Here is a 13,255-nt window from a genome sequence, read left to right on the forward strand (position 1 = left end):
TTTTCGCAACAGAATGAATATCTGTTAGACCATCGCCCAACTTTCCGAGTTCTCAGATATTCAGCCCTAATAGGACTTGTAGTTATGACATAGTTATGAGTGAACCTTCATAAAATTAATCATAGCCGAAATAAAGCGAGACTTGGCCTGTCACGTGCATAGATAAAAATGGACTCGTCCAGTATTGGGTTACATGTTCACGTCTCTCCCGTCATCTTTCGATCCTATATCCCTTAAGTTTGGTCCTACGAACGTTTGATACTTGATCGCACGTATTATTTTTGTGCTTCAACAATTCTTACTGTGCGCATGAGTCTACCGTAAAGAGAACGGACGCCGAGGTTACACGACAGTCTGCCCTGGATCTGTTGACGAAGTCGGACTACGTTGTACGACGAGCGTACGAAATCGACCGTGTCTGCTCGAAATCTTAGGTAAATGAACGTTTCTAACAATAATCATCGATAACGATGAATATCTCATCGCCACGATATTGAGTCGCGCAATAGACTGTAAATTATATGCCTATATTATACGTAATTTAGGAGTCCCAAGTTTCGTACAGAGACGACGATATCGTAGACATGTGTGCGTTGGGTTATGTCACGTATAACGGATTTTCAATACATAGATCGTATTGTACGGGAATCTTCCCGTTGGGCGAAGCTAGGTATAGGCGTGTACGTAACCGAAATCGAGATGGGACGTAAAATTCGACGAGAATTGCCTTATCTCCGAACTTGGACTCGTCCAGAATTCTCTCAACTATTCACTCGACTATTCTCAAGTCTACACCGTCCAATCGCGTAATAGTACGCAGTGACGGAACGGTAACCGCAAAAACCTATTACTTAATTATATTTGATAAACAATTTTTTAATAAAATATTTTTTTTTGCAAAGTATAGCAAAATGTATTGTTGAACGTTTATCAATTACGAAACGCAAAACAATATATCGTGGAAAATTTGAGAACATTAAAATTCACATAGTTTGCCCAGATTTAGAAGATATATAAGGTCTGTGTTCACGAGTCCTCAGTTCGATCAATATCCTTAGTTTTGTTCCAATAATATCGAAGTATATATATATATATATATATATATAGTACAACAGCGAACAATCGGAAATAGTATATTGTATTTTGATATTTTCACTAATTTTTCAAAGTAATCCTATAATTGATTGTAAGAATTTATATGTATAATTTAACGGATTAATCTAATTTGAACGTTAAAGTAAATTGATAAACAAATTTTGATTTATTATGTTAAATAAATTAAATGGAAAGTCAATAATATTTGATCAAGGAACATTCCTTTAATAACACCAGTCGGATTGAGTTCTTAGCTGCTCTTGGAAACCTTAGTAAGTACTAGGATACCTTAGTACTGGGATATTCTAATTATATGAACAAATAAAGAACTTTATGAGATCGGATCATATTTTTGTTGACCCTCATTGACCTTTCATCGCGATATCTCTTTTTTACGAGAGATATCAGATCGATATTTAGAAATTGATGAGGATTTAATTCGTACGTTAAATACTTTGAATCGTACAATTCTAATTTTAATAACAAACGACTTTCATTCTGATCGTTCCTAATAGAAATTTCTTCGGAAATTTCCATTGAACTTGCACCTTGCAAAGTTTATATACCAATTTAATACTTGACTTTTGGGAATTGGGTATAATGCGTGTTTCGATCGAGACGCAAGATTGCGTCGTGTTTTTAGGAGAAATTTTCCCTTCTACTGTTCCCGATTAAAGATAGAATCAGACGATGCTCGATTTCTTGAATGATAAGTATGCATGCAATCATGCCTGCTCTGATGTATGCTAGAATTAGAATTCGTTCATACATCAAGTGCTGCATGTTGATCAATGCTTGATATACATTAGAGATCCCTAAGTCTGTATATAGTTTTGTTTATTACGTAATATTACGCAATGTGGTGCAATACCCACTGATATCGTGATATGATCGGATTTTCAGAGAATATCAATTCGTTTGTTTGAGATTAGTCTTTATAACTGATGGTTACTGATGGAACACGCCAAGTAACGATTGTTTTTATTAATATTGTTAATACGTATCGCTAAATTCGTTTATTTTAGTTATACTTATTAGTTACACCTCTCGCTTGTATCTACTCTCTAAAGTTTGATTTTATAATTAATATTGTGTAGGCATAACACGAACAAAAGTACACCGAAGTAAACAGTCCCAATTGGTGCCCATCAGTACCCATCGGACTAGTGCCACCTATCCAGCACTGGGATCAGTCCGAATCAGTTTCGATAGTGGTCGAACTGGCTGGGTCGGGTTGAAAAGGTTCAACACAAACGCGTCCCTTCTGTCGAATAAGGATAGGAGAACTGAGAAAACGTGTATACGAGGAAAGGAGTCGACAGTAAAAGGTCATAGCGCATCAAAAAGAGAGGGACTATCGTCGTAGTGGATCATGTGGAATGGCGCCGAGAAAGAGGCATGCAGTGATGCGGTAGCGATAGAATCTAAGAAAGACGCCGAGATTGTCGAGAATCGCTCAGCCAGTGATCAGCAACAGTTCGCGAACAACAACACTGCCAACATTCCCATTTCGGAAGGGATTCAAGTACGATCTGTTTTCCCGCAGATCGCATCGTTCGTATCCTGTCCTAGGATGGCTGACGACACCATAACCATTCCCGGGAACACGGATGAAACAACAATATTGATACCGCCTCTAAATGTCGCCGAATTCCAGATTGAATGTAAGACGGAACCGAGCACTGAATTGGGCAACTCGATCGACGACCCATTGGTATTTGTAAGTGTGGGAATTTATGAGTTTGCTCCGCCAATCGTATCATTTACGTATATATAATGTCGAAATGCTCATTATTTAAATTTCAAGAAGATTCGTTTTCTGCCCCTTTGAAAAAGATATTAAAAAATGCTATTGTTTCGTTAGCAATTATTTTACCGCGCTTTCCATGTTTGTGTTGGTTAGGATACGATTGCCAATGTTTTGTATTGTTATGTGTTTGATTTTGTTACTTATTGTTACTTATTGTTTATAATCTATCATTATTTACGAGAATAATCTAATCTGTTGCAAAAATTATTAGCTTTTTGTTGGAAAAACTTCGATCACTGATTTTTGGTTATGTCTCTGAAGCTTGTGTTACAATGTTACATGATTATCTAAAATTACTAGTTTTTGTTTTACTTTAATTAGTGTTTTACACTAAGATGTAAAACATAAAGAAAGATAAACAAAATGTATCATATATAATTGAAAATTATATATTTTCTATTACAGGATGAATCCTCAATACACATTCCGGTATTCGCACCTACGATAAAGGCTCCAGTTGTTTTATTGGAGAGATGTGATAAAATTTGGGAAACATTACAATTAATAAAGACTGTACAGGTTGAGAAGCCAACAGTGCTAACTAATGATGATTGTGATAAAAATGAAGAGAAAAAAAATAAGGAGAAAATGCAGCATTTGGATAAAGTTGAACAATCTGAATCACATGTTAAGAATCAACCTAAATTGAGAAGTGATAATACAATGCCACCTTTTAAAGTTTCTGTCCTAAGAACAAAGAAATTATATCCTTGCACTATCTGTGGTATGCAATACTTGGAAAGACGATCCTTAAGAAAGCATTCGGAAAGAGTACATGGAATTGTCATTCCCTTACTTATTCAACGTAAACGTTTGAAACGTAATGCTTTAAACAAAAAGAATTTCGATGCAGCCAGTCAAGTTTCTTCTATTAGCAAAGAAAATAACAATTCTGAAAAGGTTTATGATAATAAAGATTCATGTGAAAAGACCACTGCAAAAACAAAACTTACCAATGTTGAATCTACTACTGCTTCACCATCTGCTCTAGCGGAACGATTTGTCAAGTGTACATTATGTCAGCAAAAAGTATCATCTTTAAGGAAACATTTAACTAATTATCATAAAATTGGAGGTTCTACAAGTGTAATGGAACAGCTAGAATCATCATTATTGAGCGAGCCTAAAACATCACCTGGAGATAAACGAACTACATTAAAAAATGAACCACATCAAGATGGATTTCGTTTAATGGACAATGAAAATGATACTCGTAGAACGTCCAAAGTTCAAGGGAAAAGAAAGTATAAATTGTCTTATCCTAGAAAGAAACGCAAGTTGAATAATGAACGTTATGCATTTATTCAGAATCCGCCCACCATCACAAAGGAAGAAATTTTAAATGCTTATTCATATAAATGTGACATTTGCTTGGGATTCTATAAAACTGCCCATGGTTTGTACAAACATAAACGCATTCACAAATTACGTGGAGAAACTAAACAAAATTTTCATAAATTCACATGTAGATACTTTAATTCACCATTTAATAAGAAATACAAATCATTGCAATCTTCCACAAAGTCTGCTAACAGTGTTAATAATAGAATAGATGAAAAGGCTACATTGCAATTAAATAATTCCAGGCGTAATACATTGGGTAATCAAAATAGTTCAATTTCTAATCGAGCTATTCGATACAATGAAAGAATTAACAAAAATAATGAAACTACTTGTATATGTGGAAGATCATTTCGAAATCCTCATACTTTGTTCCTTCATAAAAACAATTGTGAATTATGTCAAAATGAGGATATAGTAAAGAGCACTAGGGTCAGTAGTGATAGAGACTCTGGTATTGGCATTAACATAACAATTAAGAAACGAAATGATTCATATGAGATAGTTGGTAAAGATGACGAAGATAAACTTCAAAATTCTAAAATACGTCTCAAAGAAGATACTTCATCTATGTTTCGCACATCTAATTATACCAAAGATTTCACTAAAGCATCCACTAAACAACAAGAAACATCTGATTCATCTAAATACAGTAAAGATCATAGTATTTTGAAGTTAGAAGATACAGATGAAGATGTAATCATTGATATTGAAGACGATGTACAAATTGCTTTTGATGAAAATAATACAACAAAGCAGATGATTGCACAAGAAAACGGCAAGCAGAATTCGTCAAAACTGGAAAATGATACAAAAGATGGAAAAATTGAAAAAATTTTCAATGAAGTCAATACATTAAAGCAAATGTGTCAAAAGGTGCTCGACATTCGTGAATCCGGGAATATAAAAAATAAGAATAAAGAATATAACCAAATTAAAAAACCATGCAAGGAAAATAACCAGGTTAAAAATCAAGAAATATATCAAAACAAGCGGGAATTACGATCTACAAATAAACGATATCTTTATTCCAAAATAAAGTCGAATTATTCCAATGATGAAACAAAGGTTTGTACGATGCAATTTAAACCAATGATATGTGGATATTGTAAGGAACAATTCAATAATATTAAGTTATATGATAATCATCAGTGTACTGTTACAAAAGGCAGACCGTTTGATGAATTTTCGCTACAGTTGCGATGTTTTTTTTGTAAAGAAATGCTAAATAGTTACAGCGAATTTGATGACCATATGAGATTCAAACATTTTGATCATGGCTATCATTGTTTCCAATGTCCCGAACGATTCACGAGTGACAAAGGACGATTATCTCATTTTCATTTAGATCATAACGATTTGATTTGTAGATTTTGTAATAAAAAAATTACTATTTCCTTAAAGACTCCACACGAAGGTTATCATTTAGGTTTTGGTTATCCTTGCCATAAATGTAAAAAAGCTTATACAAATAGTAGGAATCTTTCTTATCACAAATACACGATACATTTTAATGGAGCTGATAACTTGGTAACTTGTACTATATGCTTGAAATCTGTGAAACTCAAAACTTTCCGTGGTCATATGAAATGTCATAAGCATAATGCTTGTTATTTTTGTGGCAAAGTATTTTCTGATAGAGTAGGTTTAGAATACCATACTATGATGAATCATGGTACAAATTCCAAGTTAAAATGTAATATCTGTGGTACACGATTTTATACTAAGAAACAGCTTGAAAGACACGAGAAGATCGATGGATGCAATAATGATGTGCAACAGAGAATGAAAAGCTAAATTGTAACAGAATGTGTTGAGAATATTTTTTTGTTGAAAAAAAATAATATATATGGAGGAAACGAATCAACAAGGAAAGGCTCCTTTCGTGAAATTAGAATAAAATTAATCTTCGAAGACTAGAATTTGTATTTCTCAGCTATAACTTTGAAACAAAGTATGCATAATTTCAAAACAACGTTATGTTGAATTTTGCGAGTCTCTATCCGGAACGGACGCGACATTCGCTGAAGTATCACTGCTTTCGCGCGACTACCAGGTCGTATAGATGCGCACTTAAAGGTTTTATTGATGAATTTTTTCCTAATTGTGTACAGTTTGTATATGTACAAAATTACACTATCATACATCAGAAGTTCAGAAGTTACAAAAAAAAAACGATAATTACTGATTTTATCCTGTAAACGTGTTGATTGCTAATTTTTAAAAAATACGTATCAAATATTTTCATTTCTTCTGCAAACCCTCCAAGTTTCATTAAAATCGAAAAGGGACATCTGGGAGCCTTTCCTTGTAAGACGAGAACTGCTATTACAATTGAATTTTCAAGCTAATTACGATGTACAGGAGATGTGTTTTGCGTTAGATTGTTATTCTCAATATGTGTACACAAATTAAATTTTATAATTTTGTTGTATACAAGTCTTATAGCGAATTCAGTTGAACGCTCTATTACACGATAGTACATATTAAAGCCATACATTAATTTAATCTGTGTAAAAGTAAAATACAAACATTATATATAAATATATTGAATTTCATGATTTAATCCATTATTATATTTATATTAAACACATATTTTTTACGTCAGTTTGTATGCAACGGCTTTAATGTCCACAACAGTGTGCACTGAGTGCATTTGATCGAATTCATTACTCTACATTTATACATATAGCTGACACATGTAAAGTAGCAAAGATTTTTGTATTACATTATTACATCTAAATGAATGACATTTTTTAAAACGCATGTATTTCATTATCCGTTAATTATACAATTCGCTGAACAATTATATTACATTTCTGTATAATTCTAATATTTTGTAAACTTTGCAAATTAAATTTTATGTATGCATTTTTGTTTTCATAAATAAATTTATAGCACATCTTTCATATTTTTACAGAAACTAGTAACTTAAATTTTGTGAGATATGAAATTAGATTACATAACTATATTTGCATATTAACTATATTATAATTTATTTGTAATTGTCAATATCTTAAATATATTATATGCATAGTAAGAGTGCAACCCTAAAGCTCCCATAATATGAGTTTGGTGAAAGCAGATAAAGAATTATGGATAACAAATATTGCTTTCTTTCTTACATGCATAGAAAGAGTAAAAAATAATTACTCATTTTTCAGTTAAAGGTTAAAAAAAATAAAATACAAATATTACAAATAATTGAAAATTTCATGATTTAATCCATTATTATACTTACATTAAATACATATTAGGTGTTGGAATTAATTCGTAGCGTTTTACAAGTGATGGGAAGTACTTTCATTAATGTATTTTTTAATGCTCATGTGAAATAAATAACATTCTTTCATTAAAAAACGCTACGAATTAATTCCAACACCTAATATTTTTTAAGTTTATGTATATGACGGCTTTAATGTCCACAACAGTATGCACTTTAAAGTGCAAAGTTAAAGTTAAAGTAATAAAATTAACAAGGTGTTACCTTTTTGTAATAATTTATTTAAAAATGGATATACAGGGTGTTCCAAAACTAATAATAAATTTGTTTCAATAGTAATAACTAAATGCAAATTTATTAAATCTATTTGTAGCATATATTTATTGGTACAAGAATCATTAATTTCATTATAAATATCACATTTTATTTATTGAGTAAATATTTACTGTAAATAAATGTTATTAAAATTTAGTAAATTTTTTTTCATTATAGCCCTGTTATTATAATTTTTACATTCTTCTCATAAATATTATCATAGCCTCGACATTTTTGTATTAATCTTAGGTACTTTACCTAAGATCTTATTTATATGATGAAAATTAAACTGTGTTTATAACTATCTGTTTCTTTCTTCACTCTCGTTTTCTGACAATTTATGAAGCTGTACGACGTATATCGAATGGATTATAACGGATGACAAATCAGGAGGCTGCGTCTTCATTGCGAGTACTGAAAATCTGTAAGTTCACATTATACATACTACAGATTTTTAGTACTCGCAATGAATAACGGAACGCAGCCTAAAAGTTGAACCGCTTTCGCCAAACTCTTAATACAGGATCTCTACGAGACCATGTCTGTAAATGATGTATTATTAAAAAGTAATTATTAAAAGTAAACAACGATAGTAAATAATATTTGTAACACTTGTGACATACGAAACATTTATATTATTAAATTAGAAATAATGATAGAAAATTTATCGGCATATGTTTAATGTCATTATTTCTCGCAGAGAAATGTTTTTAAAAATATCATATCTGTGTAATACACCATTTATTTTTAAAATTAAGACAAAAATATATGTTAAGCCAAAGGAATATAATCTTTGTGTACGTAAAATACCACTACAATAAGTTCTGTAATTGAACTGTACATTGCGTCGTTCGTGATATAGATGTTATAATTTTATAACATTTATTAAATCACACTTATTGAAATAGTATATTATGTAATATAAGGTATAGTTATATATTTTATTAATTAACTGATGTCAACTTTAAATTAGTGATATTTTTATGTATGTTATACAATAGTATAAGTATTACTTGGAAAATTATATTACAATCTGCAATTGTCAGCGATAATAAAATTTGTTTGCAAATTTGTATATATTGCATTTATTTCTAAATAGAATATGAGTTGTGGAAAATTAAATTTAATTAACAATTTTGTACTTTTATTTTTATCTCAAAGTTAGAAATTTTATCATTTTTATTGAAATATTTAAAAAATTATACATTTGTTTAGTTTGTTGCAAAATTGTTACAACAAATGTATGTCTCTCTCTCTCTCTCTCGTCCCTTTTATATACCTAATATATTTCTGAAAGTTAACATTTTTATTTTAAAGTTTTTTAAATTTTTATTTTACGTGAAATTGAATTATAAATATTCTCAAAACGAAAAATGGTTAAATCTTTTTTATTTTATAGAGATTAATGAAATATACATTGTTTCTCTCTCTCTCTCTCCACATATATATATATATATATATATATATATATATATATATATAATATATATATTAGGTCATTTAAAAAGTATCCGCAGTTTTTTGTTCAATTTTTGAATGAAAAAACCGTGGATACTTTTTAAATGACCCAATATATATATATATATCGTTTAATTAATAAGAGCTTCCGGTTTCCGGTGTTTTGAAAAAAAAAAAAAAGAAAAACTAAAGAAGGAGTGTTGCGCTGCATTACCGGCAGGTGGCGCGAAGATCGCGCGGCGTCGCCATCGATGACAGCGGCGGCGATCAAAGCTGTGCGGAGTATCCGGGAGAGCAGTCGCGTTACGCTCGGTGCTTTCCTCGTCGCGCGAATTCTCGGAGTCGGGAGTCACACGTATTACGTTATACGTATATACGTGTGCGCGCGCGGTTCGCGGCAGCCGGGTCGATGTGAAGAGGAGAAGCGAAAAACGCGAAGGGGAGAAGTGGCGCAAGAGCGAAAGATGACAGCTCGGCGTGTGATTTGACAAGTGGAGAAGATAGCGTCCGATGGGAAAAGTGTCCTGTTGAATACCGTGGTGGTTGACGGACTAGTGGACTTTAAGGTATCCGCCGCGCGCGCAACCCTGCGTATGTAAACTCCTTCGGTTAGTGCTCTTTCTCTCTCTCTCTCTCTCTCTCTCTCTCTCTCTCTCTTTTGTCTGGTGCTCCCCTTTTACCATTCGCGCGTTAGGGTAGCGTTCGAACATAATCGCTCGATAATCGTGCGGATTCGAGGCGCCGCGCGTCATCGAACCGCGGTAAACTCGGTCGAAGTGCGGGAAAAAGGGTTCGAGAGATCGATCGCACGCGAAATATACCGCGCCAAGGAACCAGATCCGTACGACGCTAATATATACATACATATACCTATATATACCTATATATTCACATATATATATATATATATACACGCATGTATTGCACTTGTGGGTGTATATACGTATTAAAAAATACATATATATTTATGTATATGTATGTATGCGCGTACGTGTGTGCGTATAGAAACCAGCCAGTGGAATCCCGGTTTAGTAATTGCGGGATGTAGTATGTCGTTTTGCGCGTTCTCTAGGTTTTCCTGTTTCCCATCGACGACCAATCGCGCCTCGCGCAATCCGGTTCGTTCCGATCGCCGATGACTCGGAGCATCCATAAATGTTTGCTGTTAAAAAATTTGTTCCACGGTATCAATTACAGAGTGATGTGTTTACTACAACAAGTATCAATTTTCTGCCAATGCGAAATTTCCAACTGTAATTACAAACGTGATAATCGCTTTTTTCTCCTGTTATTCTCTTTCAGTTCGATTACTTTGATCTTCTGTCCGTCGAATCGTTTAACATTTTCTACGTTACTATGAAATTATCGAATTACAAAAAATGCTCCGAAAATTAATATAATTTTAAAGTACTAATTTGAAAGTCACCATCAGTTCTCCAAAAGTTTATCTGTGACTTATATTACATATATTATCACGTTAAGTCTTTATTTTTACAATGCAATATTCTTGAATAAAGACCTTAATATTTTACATCGATATTAACTATGAATAATTAAAATATATATCAATATTATCTCCCTCTTCCTCTTTCTCTCTCTTTCTTTCTCTTTTAAAATTTTTTTTTGTTCTTAAACTGTTTAAAAAGAAATTCAAGCGCAGAATAGAACGCGAATATAAAAATAATCAAATCACAATAATCATTCTGAAACATATGCGCGACTATTTAGAATGGAACGTATCGAATGCGCACCGGAAATGAACGATGCAGCGGGGTTAAAGCATGCAGCGCCCAGGCGAGAGAAAAGAAAAGAAAAGAAAAGAAAAGAAAAACGCTTGTGAATTTGAGAAAATCTACGTCTCGAGACTCGAGTCCTCGAGTGCTGAAGAAGCCGTAAACGTCGGGAGCCGGAACGCGACGGGCACTTTTATCGCTACGGCTCGGAGAGGCGCGCAGTGCTCGAACGGACACGCTCGAATCGATTTTTCCGGTGGTGTACCACCGTCGCGTCGACTGTGCGGGCTTACCGCTCGCGTCGCGTTTCCTCGCGTGGGTTCCCGACTTCTCGCGACTCCTCGTCGATTACATCGTTCCGTTTACCGTTATTTCGCCCCGGTAGATATCGTCGCGATTACGCGATGATTCGCCTTAGGGCCTCATTCGTTCTTTGACCCTCGAGCAGAGAGTTCGCGATGAGTCCTGATTCCAAAACTGTCTTGCGTTCCCACCCAAAAGCTCTGGTCTCTCCGCTTTTACGATTGTTACGTTAGATGATTCGAACGCGATTTATTTGCGAGAAAAGTAGAATCGTGACGTACAGTGTTCTGAATGAATTAGGAGCATCCCAGACAACACGAATGTGATCGAGACGTTTGAAAGACGCTTTATATCTTTGAGATATAATTCCGGATCTTTATGTCTATCTATTGTTTGGTGATGTGATTACCGGTAAGATTGCACTTCGGGCGAGGCTCGCTCGCTTCTTCTTTCTTGGCGAATAGTTAACGGGAGGATGGTGCTCACAATGTGCCTGTGAACCGTTTCATCATGTACGGTTATACCACCCGTATCGCTTCGTGAAGACTAAAAATAGCGTTCCTCGAAGAACAGCCAAAGTAATTCGGTCCGATGGGACTATATTACACCGTCTTCTCGATATTTTATTTTATTCCCCCGACATGGGAATTAATTTTTATCATTGAGAGGCATTCGAAAGAGGCGATGGATCAAGTTCATAATTTCAGGTTCACTTTAAACATAAGATCGCTTTGAAGCTACAATGCGATTCATTTTAAACATCGCCAATTCGAGCTTCCCGTGTATACCACGTTAATAAAAGCCAAGTTTCGTCTATTAATAGTCTAGATTCCGTGTCTCTCGGGGGGAAAGAAAAACTCCGCGTTAAGAGGCTAAAATAAATTATACGTTATCGGTTAAGCGTCATTCACGGTTGCACATACTACTACTTTGATACATACTACTTTGATCGATTCTCGATCGGTCGCACAGATATCGGGATTCCCAGGCGTGGACCGAAGTTGAGAATTAACGAGCGGAAGTATAAGCGGAACGAGGGCGGCGAGGACGACGGCGGTGGCGGCGGCGGCGGCGGAGGTGGCGAGGGTGACGAGGCGAGGGTGTGAGACAACGAGAGGGTGAATCGACGGTACGGCCGAAGAATGACGGGCGAGGACGGAAAGCGCGGTGGCGGCGCCGGCGACGTTACCACTGGAGCAAATATGAACACGAACGTCACCGATAACGTCAACAATGTTAACGCCAATGTTAACGCCAACATAAACGTCAGCCAGCAAAACGGCGGACCGGAAAAGGCTCCCGTAGTCGGCGGTACCAACGTGGAGACGCTGCCACGCGCCGGCAAACAGGTAAGATTGATGAACTTTTTCTTTACTGACTGCACTGACAGCGGCGTGGATCCGGAACGCTGAAAAACTAGCGTCAACAGCGTGATATGACAACAGTATGATTGAAACCTGTTTGATTTCATGTAATTCTTTTTTTAATTTTATCTACGATGTACAGAAAAAAGGTTGAATTGGGACATTTAAATGACGATGCAATTGTAATTAATTTATTCCCTCGAATTTCTCATTACGTTTCTTTTTTCGTGACTGATTGTCAATTATAATTTCTTTTATTTGAATGTAGACAATGAATAAACAAAAGATGATCTAAAGGAAATTCTTTAAAAAAAAAAAAAGAGAAAGTTTACTATTTGAAATTTCCCATTAAAAAATTTAAAAATTATTACTTAAAGTTATAAAGTAAAAATTGGAAAGCTGTTTAAGTTTATCATTCTCAATGTTTCAATTCGATATCTGAGAATACATTGTGGATACCGGATACTTGTCCAGCAATTTCACTGATTTGTACGTTGCAAAAGACAGGGTATGCAATTAACATGCATATTGAAAACATTAGAGAGTTTCGATCGTGCCAAATCGGAGTTGATATTTAATATAATAGAAATATTTCTATCCATGTATATATATG

General features: G+C 34.3%; 2 protein-coding genes across 20 annotated transcripts in view; both read left to right on the forward strand.

The window, feature by feature from the left end:
- Nucleotides 1-293: 293 nt before the first annotated feature.
- LOC105148841 (uncharacterized) lies at nucleotides 294-8,859 on the forward strand. Of its 4 annotated transcripts, none has more exons than XM_087413071.1 (4): nucleotides 295-434; nucleotides 546-830; nucleotides 2,193-2,815; nucleotides 3,311-8,859. In XM_087413071.1, exons 3-4 carry the CDS (start codon nucleotides 2,468-2,470, stop codon nucleotides 6,041-6,043), a joined length of 3,081 nt encoding a protein of 1,026 aa, XP_087269197.1. In that variant the 5' UTR covers nucleotides 295-434; nucleotides 546-830; nucleotides 2,193-2,467; the 3' UTR covers nucleotides 6,044-8,859. The 4 variants fall into 4 exon arrangements, with proteins under 4 accessions (XP_011059106.1, XP_011059107.1, XP_087269197.1 ...); XM_087413072.1 differs by having other exon boundaries at nucleotides 2,642-2,815; XM_011060804.2 differs by lacking the exon at nucleotides 546-830 and having other exon boundaries at nucleotides 294-434.
- Nucleotides 8,860-9,480: 621 nt separating this feature from the next.
- LOC105148838 (uncharacterized) overlaps nucleotides 9,481-13,255 on the forward strand; it is an 85,627-nt gene continuing 81,852 nt past the window's right edge. For 12 of the 16 annotated variants that reach the window (XR_015547312.1, XR_015547313.1, XM_087413099.1 and 9 more), the window contains exons 1-2: nucleotides 9,498-9,850; nucleotides 12,251-12,627. Coding sequence is in view for 14 of the 16 variants with exons in the window: in XM_087413099.1 (XP_087269225.1) it covers nucleotides 12,421-12,627 (207 nt within the window). In the remaining 2 variants the exon portion in view is untranslated. Of the gene's footprint in view, nucleotides 9,851-12,250; nucleotides 12,628-13,255 lie in introns of all 16 variants that reach the window. The other 4 variants (XM_087413098.1, XM_087413100.1, XM_087413097.1 and 1 more) reach the window with 3 other exon arrangements.

Source organism: Acromyrmex echinatior, chromosome 14, assembly GCF_024713525.1.
Source record: "Acromyrmex echinatior isolate Ae372 chromosome 14, ASM2471352v2, whole genome shotgun sequence".
NCBI lineage: Eukaryota > Metazoa > Arthropoda > Insecta > Hymenoptera > Formicidae > Acromyrmex > Acromyrmex echinatior.

Bases quoted from the DNA above. Each gene is read 5' to 3' on its own strand.
- LOC105148841 (XM_011060804.2), top strand. From the start codon at position 2,468: ATGTGGAATGGCGCCGAGAAAGAGGCATGCAGTGATGCGGTAGCGATA. The intron at 2,816-3,310 runs GTAAGTGTGGGA...TTTCTATTACAG, and splicing joins TCGACGACCCATTGGTATTT to GATGAATCCTCAATACACAT.